Raw genomic sequence first — 26376 nt, 5'->3', positions numbered from 1 at the left:
ACAAAGCTATTTAGTGCCCTGTGTTTTTCATAGGTCAAAGAATAGGGAAACAATAAGAGGGTGTGGGTGCAGCAGGAAACCAGGAAGAACTCAACAATACACCAAGAGAGAGGATGGAAAAGAAAAACGACAGAGAGGAACAGTTGATCTGTGGAGTTTAATCCAGTCTGTTTGTTATTTCATACATGAATGCTGGTTCTGAAACACACCGATTTAATTGTGTGCACTCTAATAAAGGTAAGGATGAGGCCCGATAGCATCGTAATAAATTTGGATCCAGCTCTGAATCTGCTTCTATCCAAATCCTTATTTTGATCTTTTAGTTAAAACAATAAGTTCTGTTTTTTCAGTCAGTATCATCTTCCTGCTCCTGTTTGATCATCCAGCGAATATCAACTGTATCAACTGAGATTCACAACAAAAGATCCAATAAGAGATTTTTTTTTTTTTGGCTGCAGAGCTTAACAAAATCTGTGTCTTGGATACAAACTAGACTCAGCCATCAGGACCCATCCCTAACAGAGAGCACCACAATGCAGGTACTTCTAAATGTAAGTTTGGCATGACATGTCATCCTCAATATGCAATTAGCTCAGCGTTGTTTAATTGGCATCTGAAACTCATACATATACCCATTGTCAACATAGTGTCATCAAACATTCAATTTTCACTGTGATATTGTTTTCAAAGTAAGTTTATACCACATACAGTAAATAACCCTCCATGCTGCTGCGGTCGTCGTCTCTGAAGACCACCGACACCTTTACAGACGTTTGACGTTCACTTCCGCTCTCTGCGACGTATGATTATGGCTATCTTTCATTTTGCAAAACACATGTGCTTTAATTAATCCACCTACTGACAGCCGTAACTCGGACAAGACAAAAGGTCCTGCCGGTCACGCTGACACAAGAAGGCATTTTCTCTGTTGTTTGGCGTAACGTACAAAACTGGTGCTCTACTAGCAGACAGGGAACAGACGGTAATCGTGTGTCTTATGAAAGTCAGTGTTTTTCAAATAAAAAGCTTCGTAAAGTTTCCTTTTTTCTTCATAAAGGAAAAAAAAAGTCATTTTTGAGTTTTGTACTTTAAACAATGAAAGTAGAAGTATCGAGACTTTTTAAAAGTAACTTCCTTGTGCGATTTGAACTGAACATGTTTACAAAAACTTCCTCGGTACACTCTGGATGTGAGTGTGTCCGTTTAAGGAAAGGAAAAGCTGTGCTGTTAACGTTTTCCGTGCACAGAAAGGAGGAGTACAAATCATTTCTTAATGTTTTGTATTTGTTGTAATGTCCCAGGGCAAGAGAGGTAAAGTGTATGTATGCACACACGTGGCTAAAGGCTCGACTGTGTGCATGTTTTTATACGTGACTACAGTTTTCACTATCATTATAGTGTTTTCTTTCATTATCTGTCACTGAGATGTAAGATGTTCTTCACTTGGAAAAAGAAACGACTGCCTTATTTGTAACTCTTCCTCCCCCTCATCCTCCTACTGTATTTCATACTTTACAACAGTTTCCACTCTAATTACAGTGTGATTACAGTGTTTTCTTTAATTATCTGCCACTGCGATGTGTCATGTTCCTCACTTGGAAATTACTGCCTTCTTAGTGATGCTCGCTCTCCTGCTTCCTCCGCCCGCCGCTCCTCCTCCTCCCTGCCAAAGATGGCCGGGGATTGTGAAGGCGTCCACACTCATGCCCATGGTTTTAGAGGGGATGGTGCTAAACTGCTTCCTGTCTGAGCTGTATTTGTAGATGGACTCCACCTGGGCGGAGCTAATTGTCCGTGGGCCCACGCCAGCCAGTCGCACGAGCTCCTGGGAGTCGGTGTTCATGGTGTAAACGCCCCTGAACTGACAGCTGGAATCACGGAAGAGGATGAGGAAGTGGTTGGCCGGACTCTTTTCCATCTCCTGTGGTTGGAGGAAACAAGTGTGTTTTAGTTTTGTTCTCCTTCTAGGATTCTCCAGACATCCAGACAAGTTTAATGTAGTGTGAGTTTAATGCAGACAAATGCACAAGTAAAGGGATTCACAACAAGATTTAAATGATTAGAAAAGTGAGAAAAATGCCACTTCAAAAATACGAAAACATTTTTAAAACATGTCACTGAAATGCTATTTTCAAGGTAATCGCATCTAAAAATTGGACTAAGAGAATACATCTATGTTTTTGCAGTGTAAAAGCAAACGTCTACCTCCACTATCTTGTTCTTTTGTGTCTCGTTGACCTTTCCGGCGAGGCAGCAGCGAGAGAGCGCGTTGTGAATGATGAACTTGTTGGACTTGAAGCTCGGTTCTTTGAAGAGCTTTGGACCTGCAAACACAGGCACACGTGTTAATGCTAACCCTTCTGTACAACCGTCAACATTTTGGCAAGAGGCTGTACTGTGTAAATACTGTACCTGTGTATTCTGGGGCCGGCGAGGTACCATTGGAACCACTGTCCCATTCTCCGTTCTGAGTTACCAGTTTACTCGGCGTCATGCAGCCTGCAGGTGAACCAGGACGGCTGTTGGAGAGATATGAACCAATGCGTCATCACCTCTGACTGTATCTGAATTATGGCTTGTGACAGAGCATGATGTAAATATTACTGGCGTCCTCCTGGGCTAGTTAGCTTGGCATCTCTATGGCCTACATCTCCACCCTCAGCACTTTGTGACATAAGGTGCTACCCAGAACTCGCAGCCCATCTTATTAGATACACGTTTATGGCTTTGTGAGTTAACAGTCCAAAGTTTAACCTGTAACATCTAGTGTCCTGTCATGCTAATATTGTTATCTTTACCTCAAAGTTCTGCTAATGTTATGGCTAAAAACTGTATAAATGAGAGCAAAGCGGCAGAGGAACTATGCAGAAGTGTACCTGTTGGGTTTCTTTGTAGGGTTTGCACTTTTGCTCCCTGCCTCGTCCGTGGCTGCCAGGTTGAGGGAGGAGTGGGAGTACACTTTGGTCAACTTAGCTCCTGAAGAAACATAAATATTAAGATATTAAAACAGCTTCACTGAAATCATCTACAAACACACAACTCTGTAAAGATCATACCAGCAGTTCCCTTAGCTGGACTCAGAGAGAGCTTTGTTTCCTCCCTGGTCATGCTGCGAGGCCGGGAGCGGGTTTTCTTAGCGGAAGATCGTCCTTGATTGGTTGATTTCTGCTGCTGCTGGAGCACTTTGTCCAAATCATCCATGATCCTGAGTTGCTGTCGACGCGCATACTCCCCTCGTGTAAAGTCTCCTCGGCGGGCTGGTGTAGCAGGAGGTGTCGGTGAAGGTGAAGTTGTGCCTACAGGAGGTGTATTGGAGGGAGACCCCATTCTTTTGTGTGAGGAATCCGGCCTGAAACCAGGAGAAATTATGTCATTCTCGGCTTTGGATTTTGTTCATCCAATGCGCAAATGCAAAGAACCGTGTATGCATCAACATTGTGCAGGTGCGCTCATAAAGGTGTTACCTGTTTTCCCTCTCTTGCTCATGCCACTGTCGCCTCTTCTTCAGCTCCTCAGTTCTCCTTTGCTGTTTTTCCAAGAGTAGAGCTCGACGCTGGGCCATCTCCTCCTCACCACGTACCTCCTCCTACAACCACACAAGCACAAGATCATTAACCAAAATACTGTGACAAAATTAATTCTTACTTGCAAGCACTCACCTTAAAGAAGAACTGAAGTCCTCCCTTTGTTCCCAGCTCATTCTGTTCTCCACTTGGCTCCAAAGTTTCAGTCGTTCCCAGCTCATTCTGTTCTCCACTTGGTTCCAAAGTTTCAGCAGGTCTTTTCTCCTCCTCTTTGGATTCAGTTTGTTGTTCTGTCAAGTCGATGGCTCCCATGGCCAGTTCCAGCTGCTCTATGGGGTCTAGGGGTTCTGCAACAAGTCTTCTGACAGGTTCCACAGCCGATTCCATGTGGTCGCTCATAGAATCAGAAGAAAACTCCTGCCCTTCATCGGTTGGTTCATCGCTGCTCGCCTCAGGCCCTCCATGAGATGAAAATGAGACCTCAATCAGGCTGCACTGTTTCCCTGCACCTCCACCTCTCCCACCTTCACCTGCTGCGCTGTAGGCAGCAGAAATGGACAAAGTCTCGCTCTCAAAAGAACATTCGGAAGGAGCTCCGGAGCTGCTTCCACCAGCACCCCTCGGGCGATCATGTCTGGGTTGTGTTAAGATCGGCAGCCCTCCTACTGACTCTGTTTCCTCCTGCTCCAGCTCCAGGCTGAACTGAGTTGGTGTCTCACTCGAGCCTGTGTCTGAGGTGCACTCATCCTGCTGAGCCTGCTGGACAGACTGAGGTGACTCTTGAGGAGTCCGAGGCCCACCGATACGGAAGGAAGAGGTGGTCTGAACCTGACACTTGCTGGGGGACACACGGCGCAAGTGGGGTAGGGTGTCCACATTGTGGGTTGGTGTCAACACACGGTTGAGTGGCGGGAACTTGAGTTCGGAAGGCCGTGGGTGAGGCTGATGTTGGGGACGTGGGTGGTGCTTGGGGCTGCGAGGAGTGGAGGAGGAGTGGATCTTAGTGCGAGGAGCTGGGCAGGAGGAAGAGATGATTTGAGTTTTTGGGGAGGCAAGGGCTTGGGAACGACGTGATGGAGAGGAAGCAGTAGTGGATCCAGCAGGAATAACCCAAGCCTTTGTGGTACTCCTTGTTGGTGTCTTTGTTGGGGTTCTTGGTGGTGTCTTGGTCGGGGTGTGAGGAGGCGTTTTGGATTGTGTTTTGGCATTACTTCTGGTGGTTGATTTTGGAGTAGTGACTTTGGGTGTATTTCTGGGTCTTTGGTTGCTCATGAGCTGCTGTTGTTGTTCTGTAAGTTTCTGCATGTCTTTCTGTAGTGACTGCAGGGCTTCACTCAGTTTTTGCACCACTTCATTATACTCTACAAGGACACCTTCACCTCCTTTCTCTTTCTCTGCTTCCTTTTCTTTCTCTGCCCCTTTCTTACTTTCAATAGAGAATGTGACCTGCTTCTCTAAGCGAGGAGGATTGGAGGCAGATGGCTTCTCTTTCTCCTTCTCTCCATCTTTTTCTGTCTCTTTCTTTTCCTTCTCTTCCTCCTGTTTCAGTTGCTCCTCCATGCATGTGAGGCGCTCCTCCAGGGTAAGATTATCCTCCTCCGCTCCCACTCCTCCTCCCTCTCCTTGCTCTCTTTTCAGTTGAAGGAACGCAGTTTTTCCAAGTCTCTGTCTGTGTTTGGCGAAGATGGCTTCAATGCGTCTCTTTTGAGCTTCAATACTTTTACGTTTCTCCTCTAAACGAACACCCAACTCCCAGGCTTCAGATCCTGGTTCAGGGCCTCTGGGACCTGGGCTGTCCTGGCGGCCAGGTGGCCCTCCTGGTGTGGAGGGTGTATGTGGAGTGCCTGGGGTTGTTGGGGTCGGAGCAGAGGTTGACTCCTCCCCGGGAGCGGCGGAATGTCTTTTTCTGCTGTCTCGTCGCTCAGCAAAGTTTGTCATGCGTGGACTGTTGCCGGTACTGTTGTTTCCTTGGCGACCGTTACCGGGTCGCATATTACCCGGGGCGTTTCTAGGGTTATCATCGGATGCTTCAGAGGAGTCAACGCTACCATCTCGTAGAACAGAGTCGTCATCACGAGACATATCGGAGGTGCGATCTGGTCTGTCCCTCTTTTCTCCCCTTCCTTGCCTTTTAGTATCACCCGTCTCTCCTCCTACAGGCCGGTAGAGGACTCCAGAGCGACTCGGAGCTGAGCTACTGAGCTGGGGGTTATTCTCCTCAGGGGAATGTAGGAAGAACCCAGCAGGGGCTCCTTCAGGACGTAACCTGGGCTCCGGCCTTCCTCCCAACACGACCTTTCCTGCTTTCTCTGCTGTCCTTCCCTTCCGCCGATCTTTGTTGCCAGGAGAATGCACAACCTGTAGCGCCTCCTCGATGGTCGGCAGCTCTCCCAGTGGTGTTGTGTGTGCGTAAGGGCCCCAGGACGAGCGCTGCGATGGTGCAGAAGCACTGACCAGGTGGCTGAAGTCCTCTGGAGGGCCGTACGGGACATGATTCATCCCTGCTGATTTCACCGGTGAAGTCATTGCAGGGATGCCTGTGGTGAGGCTGTCAGTGCTGGCAGAGCGAAAGACAGAATCTATTGGGTTTCCCATGACAATGTCAACATCACTGTCCAGCCCAAATGGGATGCTGAAAGTCACTGCTGACAGAGGACGACTGCAGGGAGGTGGATGACGATGGAGGGATGGATGAATGGATGGGGTGTGTCGGATAATAATGGAAAAGCAGAGACCACAGAAGCCAAAGTAAGAAGATTAAAAATTAAGATAAAATATGAATGCAACACAACATTTACTATAGAAATCAGATGAAGCTGTTCAATACAACTACCTGATTTGTTTCTTTGTCCAACTTTTGTTTTCTAGAAAGACAAATAATAAAAAAAAGTCTTTTAGAGTCTATTTTGGTTAAATCCATTGAAAAGCATTGTCCAATTATTTCTACCTCTTACCTGGTGACACCGGAGAGGAGATGGGCACAAAGGATTGTTTTAAGATAAAGGAAGGGGAACCACTGGAACAGAAAATACAGTAAAATGCGGATCATTCACAACTTTTCTCAGAAACGTCTGTGTGCGTTTATAACCAGTCACTGGCAAATCTTCTCTAAAGCTTCTCAATGGCTCAACCAAGTCTTATTTCACTATACAGAATCTGTCAGGTTTATTTAGGTTTACTGAGGTAGTTTAGCATCTAATTGGTTTAGGACAACCAAAAAAGTTCCTGTTCCTGAGCCAATGCAGTAATATCTGGAATCAGGGAGGTACAGACTGCAAATCAGACTCCTGCCTCATGCCTCAATCTTCTACTCTGACCATTTTCATGTGGGTGGTGTAAGTGGGATGCTGGTACCTGTTGCTGTTTCCATTGACAGGGCTTGTACAGTCTAGTAACCCTGAGACATCTGAAAGACATATAAACAAGACATAAAAGTTTCAGAGGCTGATCATCAGTTTCATATGTATTCAAACAGCCAACAGTCACCATAACATTACTTCAACAGAATCAGATGTGTTCACGGACCTGTGAGGTCGATGGGTTGGATGGGTTTGACGAATTCAGGCTTCTTGACCTCAAACCACTCCAGCAGCTCAGCTATGAAACTCATGATATTCATCTGAGGAGAAGAGCATATTGGGTTACCGCTGTCAAAATCTTAAGCGCACTCTGTGACCACTCATGTCTCACATAGCCATGACCTCTTTCCACAGCAACCTGCACCAATTCCTATTTTGGAATAGAGAAAAAAGTGCTCTGGCTTGGGAGGCGCTAAAACCCAGGATGCAGGGAGGGTGCCCCTGCAAAATACTGTCTGGGGAACTTGTTTTGCACATGTTGATGCGTTAAAACGGCCGAATCACTGCAAAGGAAAAGGTAACAGCTGCTTGTGTAGGTTTGTTTCCGTTAGCATCGAGGTTAAAGTCTCTTGCCAGTTTCTGTGTGTTGGTTTCTCTGAGGTGGTTGTTTCGCACAGTGACAGATATTTCAAAAACAGTATCTCACAGAAAATCTTAGAATAAGAGGTAACAGCTGCTTTAAACAGGTTTCCGGTGGTAGAATTTATACCAGCAGTCTACATCTGATGAGTCAGAGTCAAAGTCCACCCCATCGCATCTGATAAACTAGAGCCTTTCAAGTCAGTGCAGTGATACTTCCTCTCCATAGATAATTTAATGTGGTGTTGCTCCTCACTTTGACTGTACTGATGCATGAACGTGACTGGTCATGATGCTTACATGTAGAAGCGGTGGAGCGTAGAGCAGGTCCTCCACAGCGAGCGGGCAGCAGCTCTGCAAACTGCTCTCACAGAACTCTTTAATCAGCTGCAGGTTGTAGAGACTGTCGGCCACCGACATGGTGTCCTTCAGACACACATCTGGACGGAGCAGAGAGGAAATAAAATATTGAAAATGTAGTATGTAATCTTTGTGTTTGGACGTGTCAGTCAGAGGTAGCTCATACTTTATAATTTAATGTTGATATTTTGTATAAATATATATGTAGATGGCATCAACATATACAAATGTATGTTAATATTTTTTTTCTGGTGATCCATTTTCCAAGTCTGATCTAAACTGTTTCCTCTCCTGTATTTAAAAAAAAGTTTCGCCAGGAGCTCCTCTATGATATCTTTATTTTTAATGTGAACCAAAGTTACACATTCTTTTTCATAGGAGATTTTTGCATGTGTGAAACCAAAGTTTGGCCAGTAGAACACACATTTTTTTGCTTTTTAAATTTTTTTTTTTTATATACTTATCAGCCACACAAGGCCGAATCGCCCCACTGACTTATATTTTCCCAATAGGACAACTATCTGTTTTGGTTTTTTTTTGTTTTTTTTTTATCTTTTATCATGGAATGTGTTATAATTAAATGTTCCTCTAAAATATTGTTTCATACATGAAAAGAAAGTTCTGGGGAATTTTTTTTTTTAGATTTTTCTTTTCATTCTGTTTCACATGTGAAAGTTTTGCTTTATCCTCTAGGAAAAAAAAAAATATTTTCATGCTTTCACAAATGGGAAAAAAATAAGGGACTAAGAAAAGATTATTGTGGCAAAACCTTTTTCCCTCCAGTTGTCAAGTCATAATCACAAGAGAGGAGCCTCTTGTGGTCAGAATGAGTATAACAAAAACAAACACTTAAGTTTTTGCTTTTACCCATGAAAAAAACCAGAACATTTTCAAATGTTTTCATAGATGATAAAAAAATTAAGTAACATACAAAGACTACTTTGCAATACATAAATAAATAAATTTCCACCAGTTCTCAACTCACAAACACAGGAGAGAACACAATTTACATCAGACTAAGAAATGGATCGCCAGAAACCGAAATTCTTAACTTGCCCCTCAGGGCTTCCATAGATTTGCTCTACCTACTGGAAACATTTTTAAAATCACTTGACCATCATTGAAGCCGTTAAGTGTGTGGAAACATACATCGGATAATGCATAATGTATATATATATAAATATTTAATAATTAAATGTGTGTGTGTGTGTGTGTGTGTGTGTGTGTGTGTGTGTGTGTGTGTGTGTGTGTGTGTGTGTGTGTCTGTACCCTCTAGAGGCAGCAGGCTGGAGCAGTAGTAGTGTAACACAGCAGCTATCGCGCAGCCATTAGACAAATCTTTGACCGCACAAACCAGAGGGAAAGTAGGAGTCAGCTTAGACTGCACTTGGTCCTTCCTGTAGCGGATCTATGGGAGAAAACAGAAGGGAAGGAGGAGGAGAAGGATGAGGAGGGAGAAGAGGGTAAAAAGAGGAAGAGTTTTGCAAAGACAGGGTTGGAACCAGAAACAAAGCAAATGGACAAGTGAGGGCAGGAGAGGCAGGATCATAAGGCAGATACAGAAAAATTACTAACATTTAACATTACTAAAAAGATAAAAGTTTAAGAGTTATAACAGTGATGAAGTGTAAAAACAAACCAAAAAAAAAAACAGCCAGGATTGTCCTTCGAATGCAGAATAAATTAAACCAGAGACATAAAGTATGACGCCAGCCAAACTCCAGGAAAATTGCAGAGAAGAAAATCAACAGAAACAAAGCGCAAGACCAGCAGAGCCTCACACACACACACACACACACACAAAAACACACCCAGAGAGTGATGTCATGTCCCTGGTAAAAAAAAAATTAAATTAAAAAAAAAAGTCCCAGTGCAACGTTTAACTTCAGTGTGTTTATGAGGTGGACGGCCACATAGCGAGGTTGTTTCCACGTCCAGTAACAGTCCAGTCAGACTCGCTCTCACAGAGAAGACAACTGACTATTGATCGTATTATTTGCTTCATGCCGTGACACTGAGCCTCAGGATCTCATCACAGTATCTCTGTGCATTTACATCGCCATCAGTAAAATACACTCATGTTTGTTGTCCGTGGCTTATATCTGCCCGTACCACCACCACCACCACCATGGGGCACAGCGTCTGTTCACCACGTTGACATTTGCAAACTGCTCGCCAACACAATGCCGTACACACAGTCGGCCATCTGCCCGCTACAGTGACAACTTCATGTTCTCTTCATCTGTGAAGAGCGTCTTGTCAGGTGGACGGATTATTGGAGCACTAATGGTTTTGTGTGTATCTGATCTTTTACTTCAACCTGTGGAAAATGTGATTGTTGCCTTTATTTTTTGGGGTGCAATTTGTTCTATTTCTTAAATACAAAAATCATGTTTATGCATTTTCTGTATACCTGTGTATGAATTATATTCCTGTCTAATTGTTTTTAGCCTGTGGCGTTTGTAAGAGTCAACGTCTTTATTCAAGCTGTCTTTATTGACTTCAGGGCTTTCAACCAAAAATCTGATAAAAATTAAATTTAAAAAAAAAAAAGGAAATTACACCTGAAATTTTTTTTCCAAAATGTCTTGATTTTTTTTACGTTCCATTTCACACATGAAGAAGAAAAAAATTCTAGGGAAGATTTTTTTCTTTTTTCAGTCACTTTTACACTTGAAAAAAAGTTGCACACTCAAACAGAACGAAAATAAAGAATTCAGCAAAACTTTTTTTTTTTTTTTTCAAATTTTGTCTTCATGTGAAATGGGATGAAAAAAGTTTCATCTGAATTATTCGCACATGAAAAAAACGAACAAAAAAAAATCTTGTGAAAAAACTGTCTTTAATACTCACTTTCACTCATGGAGAAAAGAGGTTTCTGTTCTTTTCCCACATGTTTTTGCAGTTAAAAATTTTCCAAGAAAACAAAAAAAATCACCAATATTTTTTTCATTCCATTTCACCTGAAAAAAAAAGTGATTTTTTTTTTTTAATTTTTAATTTAGTCAATTAATTAATTTTTTTTTTTTTTTTTAGGATTTTAAAGAATTATCTGTGCCTGGAAAAAAAATTCACCTACTATTTTTTTTTTTATTTCCATTTCACTCATGATTTTTCTTTTCTGGATTTTCTTCTTTTATTCATGTTATCACAGATTGTTTGACATTGCCAATTAAATTCTACTTTTTCACCCTGCTTCATGCATAAAAAAAGAAACCCTTTCCTGGATGTTTTTTTCCTCTGTTCAAACATGACCAAAAAAAACCTCTCCTGACACACACACATACACAATAAATCACTCGGTGAGATCACTCAAACACTGAGAAATAAAAATCCCTGAATTTTTTTCACTGTTTCAACATGAAAAAAGAAGTATTAAGAAGTCCTGATACTGAACATGTCATGGTGGCTGAGTGGGAAAAGCACACGACTTCACAGGAAACTGGAGTCTGAATCTTGTGTAAATCAATCTTAATTTATTATTTTCAGACTCAGCTGATGTATTTTTTTCAGATTGATGACGTATGAAGCTGCTGAATTGACACCGAGTACATAAACCTTAGTAGAACAGCTGACTGGGTCTGTTCGTGGTAGCATCACATTTCGACACTGCTACCTTCCAGCTGATGTCTTGGTCGGATGCTAAAACAACTCGGCACCCAAATGTTTGCTGGTCGCGCACACACACACACACACACACACACACACACACACACACACACACACACACACACACACACACACACACACACACACACACACACACACACACACCAGTAGGTGCAGTGCGAAGGTTAAAAACATTGCAAAGAAAAAAATGAAAAATACACAATGAAAGATATAAACTAATGTCAGTGATTCAAAGTGAGAGTGAGGACTGTTTGTCCTCCGGTGTCCATGCAGCAGAAACAGGCACTGACGATACTGTGAGCCTTCAATTCTGATCAGGTGTAAAAAAAAAATAAAAATAAAACACAATAAAAAACAAAATCACATAGTCACGTAAGAAAAAGTGAATTTTATCAAAATGAGAATCAAACGGCAGCACTCAGAGATAAAATGCACCCAAAAACAAAGCAAACGCTGCATGTGCATCAGCTGTAACTGAAGGCTGAAGGATGTTACGCAGCCTTGTTGGAGGAGGATGAAGAGACGTTAAATGTCAACAGTGTTACTGTGCCTCCTGTAACATGGCTTGGTAACATACGCTTTACAGAAAAAAAAGCAGGAAGAAACAATAAATATGGATAAATAGTTAATAAGCTAATGATTTTTTTAATTGATCTATCCAACCTCGGGGTTGGAAGAGTGATTAGTTTGCAGTCTGTCGGTCAGTCGTCGGGAGAGGTGTGGCGATTGGTCGGTCTTGTCTGTCCGTCGGGTCAGTCGGGTGCGTTGCTACGGGAGACGTGGAGGATGAGGGTGAGAGAAGAGCGAGGTGTTATACGTTACCACTGGCGGCTTATTCCCCGACTCCTTCAAACAAAAAGCGATAGCATGCTGGATGGGGGATGGCAGAGAGAGGGAAACAAGCATAAATGACAAGGGGGCCGGTCATCATGGGAACCGCCACACCACAAAGTCACATGGCACTGCTCAGGGGGGAGAGGAGCGACACGGGGGGGAGGAGGAGGAAGAGGAGGAGGAGGAAGAGGAGGAGGAGGAGGAGGAGGAGGATGGGGATAAACAAAGGCAGTTTAATAATCAATGAGGAAGTGATTCCACCTCCCTCCCTCCTCTCTGATATCTCCTCCTCCCCCCTCGCCTCTGATAATCTGAGCAGTTTGAGATGAAAACTGACGACTGGATGAAGTCATTAACATCCCAGCGTCCACATCATCATCATCATCATCATCATCATCAGCTCAGAGTAATACTAATAAGCAGCTACAGGACATTTTCAGTGGCATCTCATGGGTCAGTTGTAAATGTCGGCACATATTTAAACGACATACACAAAGAGAGGGGGTTCTAACGGGACAGATAAGAGTTATGTGGCATTTCCAGCAGGCACATTAACGTCAGCCACAGCAGACGGACAGATTCAGAGAGAGACAGGAGATTGTTACACTTACGGGGACTAGTTTCCAGTACCAGCGGGTGGACTGACACTGCCAGAGAGCGACGCATGACAGAGATAAAACCCAAGGGGGGTGGTGGTGGTGGTGGTGGGGGAGAAAACAAGAGAAGCAGAGCGAGGTCGGTGTTAGAAGCTGCAGCGTGAGAGACAAAACATCATGCATACAATGTGTGTTAGAGTGTGTTTGTACCGCGTCCTGAGCAGGCTGCAGGTCTGTACACGTCTGCGACTTGGGCGGCTCGTCGTCTTCTGTGATTTCTCTCAACTTCTGGTTCAGCTGTGGGGGTGAAAAGGACAAATCGTATTAAAATTTGTCCTATGAAGAAACTGATTTGATGGGGTCAAGGTCAAAGGTCAGATAATGTAAATGGAGTTTATTTATTTATGAGGTGATTTTGACTTGAGATTTCTCCACATTGCTGCAACCAAATGTGAACCAGTGATAGAGTAAGACAAATAGAGTAATGAAATCCTATTTCTATTTTTATTGAAATAAAAAGAAAATTACACCTGAGATTTTTTTTCATGCAACTTCACACATGAAAAAATTCTCTTGGAAAAAAAATTGTTTCACACACAAACAGACGAAAAAAGGAATTAAGGCAAATTTTTGTTTTTGCAGAAAGTAAAAAGAGAAAAAAAATGTAAAAAAAATATCACAAACTTAGAAAGATTATCCTTTTTTTTTTTTTTTTTTTTTAATTGTATTATCAGCTCTGAAGTCAACACAAGAGAAAACAATTTAGCTCGGATTGCCAGTTACCAATAAACATGACCATTATGACCACTACTTAAATATTTAGTATTATAATAAGAATATTTAATTTTCTCTGGGTTTACTGACCAGTTTCCTGAAATATGATTTGTCCTGGTACTCAAATGTAAAAAACAATCACGGTGAGAAATAAATTAAATGAGTACATAAATAAATTTAAATGAGGTCTTGAATGAAAAATGGTGAACCTGTCCTTTAATCAGACAGCTATCTAAAGTGACATCAGCGTGGTTGCCGTGGTTCTCTGGTCTCACCCTGTTGACCCAGAAGAGCAGAGCGTTCTCCCACGGAGCCCCGACGCCCATCTGCTCCGCCTCCACCGCCATCTTCACCCTGCCCACCGCCTCTTTGGCAGCCAGCGTCATCAGGGCGTCGATCACGGCGAGGTGGGCTTTCTGCACCGATCACAACAGGGACAGTCAAACCATCCGGCTCTCATCACACAAGTCTAAAATCAGCAGCGGGGGACAGAAATACCTTCTCTGCTATGTTTTTTTTTTTTTTTTTCACATTGCGTACTAAATACAACTGTTTCCTTCCTTCTTTCCTACTATTCCTCACCACCCGTCCTTTTCTTCTTCCTTTGTTCCCTTCAGATTTTTTCTTTCCTCCCTCCGCTGCTCCGTTCTGACTGCTACTAGAACTGACACAATAAAGGATCACGTCGTTTCCTGCTGACCGACTTTTCTTCACTTTGCTCTGGAGAGGGTTTCACTGCTAACTCCTGTGTATCTACATTTCGCTGTAGTAGTACTATTACTATCCTTTAATAAATTAGAGGCACGAACGACAGACCACACTTCCTGACACACAAGGCGACACACCCACCGTCTTGATGGGGACGCAGCTGAGGTCCTCCTCGGTGACGTCTGCATCCAGGACCTTTGGAGCGAAACCTTTCTTGATGAGGAACTGCAGCAGGGCGGAGTTATCGGCCGGGGGTCCCTGCGTCCGGGCCAGCAGGGCCTGGGCTCGGCAGTAGATCTCCGGGGAGAGGAGCAGCTTGGAGACGGACGGTTTGAGGTGCTCTTGTTCATACTGGTCCTTGTAGAGAGGGTCCCGAAACTCCACGGGAACATTTTCTGAAAAAGGGAAGAGGACGACAGGAGAGTCTAGTTGAGCTTGAATGCTGATATCAAGACTGAAATGATATAAATCATTAGATGAACTGTTGTGGATATTGCACAGATATTCATGGATGAAGTCCTCTGACTAATGCTAAATGAGTATTTCCACTTAACTTAAAGACATCATTTCACTTTCTACTCTCATTTCAAGTAAAACAGTTTCGGTCAGAGAACCTAAAATGACTTTAATAACAGATGACACTGATGGTAAGAACAAAAATTTATTTTTCGAGATGAAAAGAAACTATTTCTGAGCACTGCAGGCGCTTCATGGCACACGACACATGATGATACTGCTAAGTTAGGGCTCAAAATGACTCGCTTATCGTATCAGGCCCAGATCTCAGCTCAGGTTTTACTTATTTTGTGAAACACATCAACATTTTCTCATTTTTTCTTTGTAGAGACATTCGAGGCTCCCTGAAGTCGAATCCTCGACTTTGATGATTCTCCCTCTGGTGTCATCACCAGGTTGAACCTTAACTGTGTCTGACACTTTGGTTCATGACAAAAAAAACACCTGCTAAGCTAAAGTCAGCCTCAGTTTCATTTTTGTCTTAAATGCTAATTAGCATAGCATGTTAAGATGGTGAACATTGTACCTGCTCATCATCAGCAGCACATTAGCATCGTGGACGTGGTTAGCATGCTGAAGTTCGGCTTTCATTGGGCCTCACAGAGCTGTGGACTATTTAAACTGTTCCTATGAACTCAAAAGAGCTCAGAATTAATATTTCAGTGGATGACGTAAGCTGTAAAGAGTCTCCTCCATCATTATCTGCAGGCGGAGATAATTACAGAGAGGAGGCACTCGCTCGTCCACTAAAGGATGCTCTCTGAGCTGAATGAGAGGAGAAATAAAAAGTCTGTGGTGCAGTTGTAACACATTTCTTGCCTTGCTGCAGATCCAAGAGAGGGATAATGAGTCAGCTTCTCTGCGTTGTTCTCTGAGAACGAGAACTGCTTCGTCGACACAATGTCCCCACGAGGAAAACCTTACAAAAGTCACACAGCCCGCTGCAAAGAGAGTGCAGCTCCACCACTATCTGCTCTGAGAGAGAAAACTTAAACTGCTGCATGAAAGTGGAGAGGTTCTCCCACTCTGTACATTAGGAGGACAGTATGCGACAGTGTGTGACTGCAGGGAGCCCGCAGAGGAAGATAATGTCATCATCTGCATGAACAGCTCAGACGAGTGTGCGTGCATGTGCATGTCGAGTAATCTATGACTATCTATGATGTGCAAGAAGCTCGGACCACGACAAGTGGGTCATTTCATAGACACACACACACACACACACACTCCGGACACGGAAACACACACACTTCCCTGACTGACCCATATTCCAACCCTGCAGCCCCTGGAAGGCTGCGCCAGGAGTCGGGATAATCCTGAAGATTGGAGTGGACTTCTTAGGGGGAATATCAGAGTGGACATCTCTTCCATTTACCACTGCAGTCAGTCCTCGCTCCCTTAAAGTCTTCACAAATTCGTTCTACTCCTTCATCTGTCCGTACACATCAAACTCTGACTCGTAACGAGGGCTACAACTACTCGTCTTTCTCTCTGTGACCGTCTGTTGTTTTCTTACGTAAGCCCTCCTTCTCCTCATTTTCTCCGTTTGCTCAAACGAGAGACGAGAAATCACCACATAAAGACGATCACTTTGAATAGAGAGTCTATCTGTGTCACTGCATAAACAACAGCTGAAGCACACACTCTACTGCAGTGGGACACACACACACACACACACACACACACACACACACACACTGTTTAGGGGTTAAACCCTCGCCTTTCACACTCTGCAGCACTGGGAGGAAATAGGACTGCCGTCACCATGGGAATGGTGGAAATGGAAAGCAGCCATTCTGTTCAGCCGAGGCGATGAGACTGGACTGCAGAGTAGGAACCAGCAGCTAACCCATTTAACATAATACTAATTCAATCAGGGAAAAACAACAGACACAGCCTGTGCAGCTGAAACAGAACGACAACAACAACAATCTGTTACAACGTACGGATTTCATGAGTACCAGGTGATAGAAACGTCCCCCTAAAATATACGTTATTGATCTGAAGTGTCATCATCTTGTGTTTTTATACATATCGGGCTGAAATCAAACTGAATCATTATTTTGCCTCTTAAGGTCGTCAGAATGATCAGTACTACATGATTACTTGTTAATCTGCTGATTATTTTTTTTACATTGATCAACTAATCAATTTATAAGCTTCAGTAAGTTTATGCTAAACACACAAAAAAACTGTTGCTGCAACTTAAACCGGCCATTTTTCACCACAACAAGACCAGAATACATCAGTGACTGCAGAGATCATGTCATCTCCCTTTAAAGGTACATTTTGTAAGATAGTACATCGTCTTCAGGTCGTCATATGTTGACACTTTGGGTTGGTAGCCGACCCAGAGACCTGGGGATGAGACCGACCAAGCACCTTGTGCAACATGGTGAACATGTTAGCAACATTTTCCTATTTTACAGAGCAACATCATCACTCATCATCTGACTTTTTGCTCTGTTTTTGGTCTCCACCACCAAATGAAGGAAACATCTGGCCCTTTAGCTGCCAAATGCTCAGCTGTAATTATCAGCTGGTGGCTAACTCTGTCAGAGTTTTGAGACCAAAAACTCTGTTTTATATGTAAACTAAAAAGAGAAAACAACAGTGAGCTAGAAAAACATTAACATGAGCGACTCAACTGGGTATTCATTTTCAAGAAATCAGACAAACTTTTGTTAATTTTACAATATTGACAAAGCCGCTTTAGAGATGCATTTAATTGTCCCACTGGTTTGATTATCTCAGATTGTGAGATATCCAGTCATTTCTGCCTCCACCTCAACAAAGTGGATGTGAACAGAAAATTATAAATGTTCTTTTTCTATTTTGAATATTCAACATTGACAAAAACTTCCCAATTACAAATCTTGACAGCATAAAAAAAAATGTTTGGGGGGCGAATTTATTTCGATTGATGACTCCAAAAGGTAGATGGAGACTAAAAATTAGAATAATTGGCATTTTATTTTCTCAACAGAGAGCTAGACTAGGATTCATCGTGATCATCTGTGTTATATCTTAAGGATATTTGTATTAATGTAGTTCATATTTCTATTTTCAAGTTGAGTTTTATATTTCTTAGTGTGGTACGTCTGTTTTTGTCAGTTACATCATATCTGTAGTGCCATCCTTGATTATTCCCATCATATATGTTTTTTTATGTTTTATTTATATCAATAATTAGAGGTACTTCTTTTAGATTTTATGTTATATCTGTGTTTTCAAAACATTTTGACTGGGACACCCCTGTAGGAGAGATTTCTAATCTTAGTGAGGTCATTTCCTGGTTTATAAATGTGTAAATCCAGTGCAGCTTGTGGAGTTTTATATGTGTTGAAGCATTATTCTTTTGTCTGGCTGAATATCTGTTATTGATGCCATAAATACACAGACTTTCATTGACTCCCTCTGTGTTTATAAGTGACTTGGAGATGGTTTTTTTTTTTTTTTTTACTGTTTTCCTTAGAGAAGTCGTCCTCTGGCACACGTCAGGTAGAATAAGTGTGTGCTGGATCCCATGTGAGGCTTTATTAGTGCTATTTTCTTCCCGGCTGCCATTAAAATTCAATGAGGCGCCCGGTGGACATTTTCCAGTTGACTGACAACAATGAAGCCTCCCTGCTGAGAGCTCCTCTCTCCTCCTGTCCCACTGACTGCCACGCAAATGTAACATGAAAGTCTGTCTCCGCTTATTACTACAGCCCGAAATAACACAGATGATGACACAAAGACTCGCATCTTTATCATTGTGAGGTATTATTACCTGCAGGGTGACATCATCGTGTTAGTCAGCAGAGACTGAACCCACACAAGGAGCTGATCATTAACCAGGAACCGTGCCGAGACAATGAGCTGATCAACAACTGTAACGGAAGCTGATTCACTGTTTGGGCCAATTATCAAACAAAACTGATGAAGATTTCAGCATCTCCAGCTCTTCAAATGTGCTTTTCTCTGTTTTATATGATTGTGAATTCAATAAATCTCAAAATGAGCGATTTAAAAGACGTCATTTCAGGTGTTTCCACTGTTAACTTTTGTAATTTACACATATTTTCTCAACCTTTTATAGATGTTAGATAGTTGTGATAAGGAGTGAAAATGATCATTAATAGCGGCACACTGAAGCAGAGCTTCAAAGAATGATTGTGTTCATTATCGATGAGTCTGAGGATTATTTAAAAAATTAACAGATTCATTGCTTTGTCAAAAAAAAAGTGACGTCTTCCAATTGTTTCTTTTGTCCGACCAACAGTCCAAAATTCAAAGACTCTTCACTCACTGTCATCATCGATCAAGACGAGCAGCAAATTCTTACATTTAAGAAGCTGTAACCACCAAATAATTTACATTTTCGCTTGAAAGATGTCAACACCGCTAACCAAAGACAGCATATCTTTTAGTTTTGACGAAATGTTCACGATTAATCAATAGATCGTTTCGTCCTTTCATCCAATATCTCACCAGAATTTCCCAAAGTCACGTCTTCAAAATGCTTCTTTTGTCCAAAAGCCCAAAACTCTTCATTTACTATCATATGAGATGAAGAAGAGCAGCAAATTATCATGTTTACGAAGCTGGAGCCGGCGAATATTTGATACTTTAGCATGAAAAACTACTGAAATGATTCCTTTTCTTACGACTGCCCGATCAATTAATCGACTGATCATTTGCAGCTCTACACTACAGTAGGAAGTCATTCAGTAAAACACAACTAATAACCAAAGACAACATCTCTGATGGTGTTGACAACATTTTCACGATTAATCAATGAATTGTTTCATCTCTTAAATGTCAAAAAAATGTCAAGAATGCTCAGCAGAATTTCCCAGAGTCCAAAATAACGTCTTCAAAATGCTTCTTTTGTCCAACCAACAGTCCAAAACCACAAAAACTTAATAAAAGACAGAGAGATGTAGAAAATTCTCACATTAAAGAAGCAAATATTTGACATTTTCGCTTTAAAGAAACAGATTTTCTATCGACTGATCAGTGAATCGACTGATCGCTGCAGCTCCACAGGACAGTATGAGGTCATGCAGTAAAACACAACAACATCTCAGACAGGGTCAACAAAAGTGACACATCATCAGCCTTATTGATCATTATAGTTTGTCCACTGGGTTACATAATAACACACACAGTGATCCTGCTGCTGTGTGCTGGTCAGTCATATTAAACTGATCAGCTCTGATCACTCTCTCTCTCTCTACATGAGGCTGGTATCAGTGGATGTATCTGCAGCAGCTGTCAGCAGAAACCCTCCATTGTCTAAAAACACTATGTCACCTTCACCACACTGCCACGCGCCTCACAGCGTGCGTGCGTGCGTAACACTGACACAAATATTCTGCCGTCTTGACCCATTTACAGCCTCGTCCGACACGACACGTTATGAGCCAGTCAGAGGGGGTTCTCTGTGCGGGTCGCATCTGGGCTGGTGGGCGAACCCGTCCGCGGGCCCTGACGTGGCCCGGCTCGGACAAAAGGCTTTGTTGCGCCGCTGCGGTGACGGCCAGCCCGCCGTCCCCGCACGCATCACGCACCGCGGAGGAGAGTCCTCCAGACAAGCCTCATAACCGTGTCGTTAACTGGCTCCTCGTCTGTAACCCAGATGTTAAAGCCGCACAGCATGGAGGAGGAGGATGATGAGGATGAGGAGGAGGAGGAGGAGGTGGAGGAGGTGGAGCAGGAGCACCGTGAGGATGGATGCTGTGCAGATCTGCGGAATGAAGCTGGAGGCTCCCGTGAAATAAAAACGCCAGGTCGAGCTCGGAGCTTCATATAAGAGCGGGATTAATTATTAAGCGCCCCACCCAAGCAGCGCCCCCTCGGTGATGAGACTACCTGCAGAGCCGTACGATTTCGACAGCAGCCACCGGACGCTGGCGCAGATCTTGGCCCGGGTGAAGTCGTACTGGTCCAGCGGCTTGATCTCCGGCACCGAGAAGGTCTTCTTCATCGCTTGGGGAGAGTCCACCATGGCCGCGCCGCGACGCACGGAGGAGGCAGCAGCAGCAGCACCGGGGAAATGTGAGGAGGAGGAGGAGGAGGGATGGGAGAGGAAGAGGAGACACCGAGGAAGAGGAGGAGGAGGAGGAGAGAGGGAGGAGGACCCTGTGATGCAGACTGAAACATACAAATGATGTCACGATGAGAAGGAGTCAAACAGGGAGGATGGAGACAGAAAGACGAGGCTCGATATGTCAACAGAGATGAATCAGAAATGTGTTAATGGAGATTCAGATACCTCACGCAGGCTGTCAGCCGGCTCCACGCCCCCGGCCACGTCACACGCCGGCCAGTGGGGACGTCACAGTGACATACTCCTCTGAGGTTCAGATTTACGACACACGTGAAGGCAGCAGCAGCAGACAGGAGTCGATAAATGTGCTGAGGAATAAAAAAAAAAAAAAAAATCACTGTTTTTACCTTTAAGATAAGAGTTTTAATAAATGTGCTGAGGATACGTGACAATGTCAGTGACTTGTTTCCCCCTCCTGCCACAGGGAGGAGCCCTTGAGCAAGGCATCAGCTTCACCCCGGCCTGTCACTGACCAGGTGACCCAGTGAGAGGAAGCAATGGAGGCAAACATAAATACATGAATACACAGACATAAACACACACAGAGGACAGAGTCTAAATCCTGGTTCCTCTCCAGCAGGTTTACATTAATCAAGAACCTGCAGCAGTTCTGTTTGTTGACTTCAGCTCCATATTTAATCCAGTCTCACCCATGAAGACACTCTGGACTTGAGTATCGGAGGCGGATTTCATCGCTCGATGTCGAGTTTCAGTTCCCGTCGGTCAGTTCGGCAGAAAGAATCGTTCATATCGTTCAGTCGCTCAATCACGTTTCCGGTACGGTGAATCACACAGTTCTCAGCTCCTCATTCTCAAACAATCGTGCTTATGGTCAACATAACACTGCAGTTCAAGGCAAATACATAGCTGCAACTTCATGATTATGTGTACTGTTAGACAACACAAAGGTGGAGAAAGTGTCCATTCACCTTGACATTAACCCTTTAAGCCCCAAGCCAATTTTCTAGGGTTAGGGTGATTCAAGTTTGATGTTTAGTTGTTTATTTGAGTAGTGTTTGGGTCATATAAACATGTTTTTTTTACACATTGTTGCCCAGCTTCTGCTGTTTAATGTGATATAAAATATGACGGTATTCTTTCATAATTAGTGCAGTAGTGGCTCTGTGGTTGTTCTGCATGTCTTAAGGGTTAGGGTTAAAAACAGGAAACAAGAAAGCGATTGGGGGACCTTGGGGTCATGGAAATGGTTGGTATGCTTTCTTGTTTCTCATTGGCTAAAATTCAACAAAAGTGTCCTCGACTCAGCATATCATTGGCCGGCTCTCAGTCCTCTTCACCCCTCTGATAACTAAATAACAGTAACAGTAAATAACAACAGCGACTCATCTGTGAGAACGACAGAACGAACGAGAGAGAAATGAAACGTGGAATCAAGTCAGTTTGTTCCCGTTAAAGAGTCGTTCCTTCGAACTGATTTGTTTGCAAACGACCCATCTTTACTGAGTATTGGACTTCCTCAGAACCAGGCAGTAAAGACACCATGTTTACTTAACTGGTAAAAGCAAAAGTCACTAAAACAGTGACAGTAATATAAAAGTATATTTTGAATTTACTCACAGTGAGTAATGCAAGTATCAGGCAGACTGATCATTGGATCCAATATTCAAATTGTATTATAATCATCATCATCAGAGTCAGTGTTTATTTTTATTTTTACTGCTGATAAATGACTGATGAGGTTTTAAGTGAGGCAGTGATCGGGTTCACAGAGCCGCTCCTGGATCAAAGGTCGACAGCCACTCCCTCCTCTCTCTAATCTCAAACACAGCCGCTCTGTTCATGTGTTTCCCTGTTCCCTCCCCTTCACATCTACAGTCTGAGGAACCAGCGCTGCAGTGAAGAGCAGCAGTGTTGCACGTACGCGGCTATTAGATCGAAACTCGAACTAGTTTAAGCTCTAAAAGAAGGTGAAACTCAGACAGCTGTTGCTACTGAAAAGGTGAAATGGCGCAGAAAGGACTTGGGCTGGACGGGGAAATGATTTCCTGTTCGATCTGTCTGGATCTACTGAGGGATCCGGTGACTATTCCCTGTGGACACAACTACTGCATGAACTGTATTGAATCCCACTGGGACACAGAGGAGGAGAAGCGAATCCACAGCTGCCCTCAGTGCAGGAAGACCTTCGCACCGAGGCCTGTCCTGCTGAAAAACACCATGTTAGCGGAGTTAGTGGAGGAACTGAAGAAGACTGGAGTCCAAGCTGCTCCTGCTGATCGCCGCTACGCTGGACCCGAAGATGTAGCCTGTGATTTCTGCACTGGGAGAAAACTGAAAGCCCTCAAGTCCTGCGTGGTCTGCCTGGCGTCTTACTGCGAAGGACACCTCCAGCCTCACTACGAATCACTGACATTTAAAAACCACAAGCTGGTGAATCCCTCCGAGAAGCTCCAGGAGAACATCTGCTCTCGTCACGACGAGGTGATGAAGATTTACTGCCGCACCGACCAGCAGTGCATCTGTTATCTCTGCTCCATGGATCAACACAAAGGCCACGACACAGTTTCGGCTGCAGCAGAGAGGACCGAGAGGCAGAGAGAGCTGGAGGGGACTCGACAAAACATCCAGCAGAGAATCCGAGACAGGGTGAAAGACGTGAAGGTGCTTCAGCGAGAGGTGGCGGTTATAAATCGCTCTGCTGATAAAGCGGCGGAGGACAGCGAGAGGATCTTCACCCAGCTGATCCGTCTCATGGAGCAACGACGCTCTGATGTGAGGCAGCAGGTCAGATCGCAGCAGGAAGCTGAACTGAGTCGAGTCAAAGAGCTTCAGGAGAAGCTGGAGCGGGAGATCGCTGAGCTGAAGAGGAAAGACGCCGAGCTGGAGCAGCTCTCACACACCGAGGATCACAACCGGTTTCTACACGACTGCCCCTCAATTTCGGCACTCAGGGAGTCCACACACTCATCCAGCATCAACATCCGTCCTCAGAGGTACTTTGAGGATGTGACAGCGGCTGTGTCAGAGATCAGAGACAAACTACAGGACGTCCTGAGACAGAAACGGACAGACGTCTCACCGACAGAGACCAAAGTGGGCGTTTCACCGTCAGAGCCCAAAACCAGAGCTGACTTCTTAAAATACTCCCGTGAAATCACGCTGGATCCGAGTACGGCCCCCTCGCACCTGTTGTTATCTAAGGGGAACCGAAAGGCGACGAGAATGAGGGAGCAACGGTCTCACTCTGACCTCCGAGACAGATTCACTAGGCCGTGCCACGTCCTGAGTAGAGAGAGTCTGATCGGCCGTCGCTACTGGGAGGTGGAGTGGACGGGAGCAGGAGGGGTTTGTGTAGCAGTCGCGTACAAGAATATCGGCAGAGCAGGGCGGTCGCATGAGTGTATATTCGGAAGAAATGACAAATCTTGGGGGTTGTATTGTGGCGGCAACAGTTACTCCTTTTGGTACAATGATGTCGAAACTCCCGTCTCAGGTCCTCCGGCCTCCAGAGTCGGGGTGTACCTGGATCACAGTGCAGGTGTTCTGTCCTTCTGCAGCGCCGGTGAAACCACGACCCTCCTCCACAGGGTCCAGACCACGTTCACTCAGCCTCTGTATGCTGGACTTTATGTTCGCTCGTATGGAGACACCGCTGAGTTCTGTGTACTCAAACAGACAGAAGTCACGATGATGACTCTTTAAATTCAACGCAATTTTTCTGCATTGAATTGTAAATGTGCTCTAAGTGTTTGTTGAGTATTTGTGTTACGTTGTTTCTCCTCCCACCGCTCGAGACAGCAGCAGAGCTTCCATCATGGAGTTGTTTTTGTTCTCACCACTTTGTACGATTTTTTAAAAGAAATTTAAATGAATTGTTTGGCAGACCACATGTTGCTGTTTAAATCAGTGGAGAAAGGAGACTCCATGAGGTCTAAGGAAGCCAATAACTTTTTCATTCTAATCATTATTTTCCTGTACAAAGCTGAGATCCTGCTCAGACAAACTGACCGTGTGGAGGAAGTGAATCTTCTAACAGACTCTACTGATGAGATGAGTTAACAAACTGAAGGTTTATAACGAATAAATAAACATGAACAAAGTGTTTTTTTTACGTTCTAGCTCTGTCACCTCACAGCCAGACAATCCCAGACTTCATTCAAACTTACTCATTTTCTCCAGGGTGTCATCTGATAATCCAAGAGTTTTTTTTTTAGTGTATCCTTAATTGGCAACAGAGAAAAGCATCCAAACAGTCCAATTAGAGCTCCTGGCAACTGGGATTGATTCACTGATGCTGGTTATTAAACTGTTTCCAGTATATAGAACTTCCTTTGGAACCACTTTGGTCCTGCGAGGAAGGTTTGTTTCAGTTTGTCGTCATGAGGATGTTTTTAACTTATTATTTTCAGTGTATCTTAACAGTTTTTAAATGAGAAACATATGACGTCGTGAGTCAAAACGTTAAACGTTATTTGTCAAAATATCGTATTATATTTTTCATATCAATGATACTTTTAAGGGCTCAGAAAAGTTTCACAATTCTCGTTGTGTTGTCCGAATGTATTGTGCAGTCGTTGGCATCACTCGATTGTTGTTTTCTCACCTCCATAAAATGTAATTCTGAGTTTTAAGGCAATAAAAATCTGCTAAAAAGAATTAATAGTCATGTCTATGTTACAAAAAGGTGATCACAGAGAACTTAGTTTCTCGAGGAAATCAGTGAGGATCTACTATGAAGACACTCAAATCTAAATTTTAAAATAAATTATGCAGTAAAATAAAACTTCCAGTGTTCACAGTCATGTGTTAATATGAAATTATTAAAATAAAAGATGAAATAGTTTGAAAAGAAAATTAATGTCAGAAATGTGACTGTTTTCATGTTTGAACCTCAGTCAGGTTGTTAAACAACCTACAGAAAACTGCAGCCTCGACCTTCAGCTGCCACATTCATACAAACATAAACACGTGATCATAAAATCAACATCATGGTTACAATAAACTCGATGTCATATTTACACTAAACACTAAAATAATGGCTGTTGCAGAAGTTTTTCTGACATTTTTTGCAGCTTCTTCGTCTTTCATTTCATCTTCGGTTCTTGACGTTTATCTCTGTCTAATAATTAGATTTAATGAACAGACGTTAACAAACTCAACACGTAAGTTTCTAGAAACATTTCGACCTTTTTTCCCTCTAAAACAAGGCTGCGTGGCATCACAGAATCAGGAAACCTGTGAGCAAAGACTTCACTGCGAGCAGCGAATGAAATAAAATTGACTGGGTTGTTTAATTTGTCATACAGGGTCGAAATAAACTGTTTGTATTCATAAATAATGGATGAAGAAGAGAAGAAGTGCAGTGGGCGGAGAGTCTTACCATGAATGAATGAATGAATGAATGAATGAATGAATGAATGAGCGGGTTAGTGAGTTCCCTT

General features: G+C 43.3%; 2 protein-coding genes across 7 annotated transcripts; one reads left to right on the top strand and one right to left on the bottom strand.

Moving 5' to 3' along the window:
- Window positions 1-138: 138 nt before the first annotated feature.
- On the bottom strand, window positions 139-21940 carry LOC119028162 (calmodulin-regulated spectrin-associated protein 3-like). 6 transcript variants are annotated; one of them, XM_037113794.1, is made up of 20 exons: window positions 21140-21940; window positions 20737-21018; window positions 14506-14759; window positions 13932-14072; window positions 13093-13179; window positions 12898-12933; window positions 12275-12322; window positions 9092-9230; window positions 7763-7902; window positions 7050-7143; window positions 6879-6930; window positions 6479-6540; window positions 6358-6388; window positions 3660-6183; window positions 3465-3586; window positions 3057-3349; window positions 2877-2976; window positions 2413-2519; window positions 2206-2324; window positions 139-1921 (listed from the first exon to the last, which is right to left on the bottom strand). In XM_037113794.1, exons 2-20 carry the CDS (start codon window positions 20870-20872, stop codon window positions 1592-1594), a joined length of 4815 nt encoding a protein of 1604 aa, XP_036969689.1. In that variant the 5' UTR covers window positions 20873-21018; window positions 21140-21940; the 3' UTR covers window positions 139-1591. The 6 variants fall into 6 exon arrangements, with proteins under 6 accessions (XP_036969689.1, XP_036969682.1, XP_036969728.1 ...); XM_037113787.1 differs by having other exon boundaries at window positions 20737-21940; XM_037113833.1 differs by having other exon boundaries at window positions 3660-6081; window positions 20737-21940.
- A 214-nt stretch (window positions 21941-22154) lies between these two features.
- On the top strand, window positions 22155-25591 carry LOC119018116 (tripartite motif-containing protein 16-like). The gene has a single exon (XM_037095516.1). It carries the CDS (start codon window positions 22940-22942, stop codon window positions 24635-24637), a length of 1698 nt encoding a protein of 565 aa, XP_036951411.1. The 5' UTR covers window positions 22155-22939; the 3' UTR covers window positions 24638-25591.
- The last annotated feature ends 785 nt before the right edge of the window (window positions 25592-26376 follow it).

The sequence above is a fragment of the Acanthopagrus latus genome, chromosome 1 (genome assembly GCF_904848185.1).
Source record: "Acanthopagrus latus isolate v.2019 chromosome 1, fAcaLat1.1, whole genome shotgun sequence".
NCBI classification, from domain to species: Eukaryota; Metazoa; Chordata; class Actinopteri; order Spariformes; family Sparidae; genus Acanthopagrus; species Acanthopagrus latus.
Note: the sequence above shows the minus strand (reverse complement) of the source record. Positions and strands in the feature narration are given on the sequence as shown.

Coding starts and splice junctions, on each gene's coding strand:
- LOC119028162 (XM_037113787.1), bottom strand. CDS start 20,872: ATGGTGGACTCTCCCCAAGCGATGAAGAAGACCTTCTCGGTGCCGGAG. Junction 7,903..9,091: donor CAGCCTGCTGCCTCTAGAGG/GTACAGACACAC, acceptor TGCTCCGTCCAG/ATGTGTGTCTGAAGGACACC. Junction 2,325..2,412: donor GCCGGCCCCAGAATACACAG/GTACAGTATTTA, acceptor CTGTGTTTGCAG/GTCCAAAGCTCTTCAAAGAA.
- LOC119018116 (XM_037095516.1), top strand. CDS start 22,940: ATGGCGCAGAAAGGACTTGGGCTGGACGGGGAAATGATTTCCTGTTCG.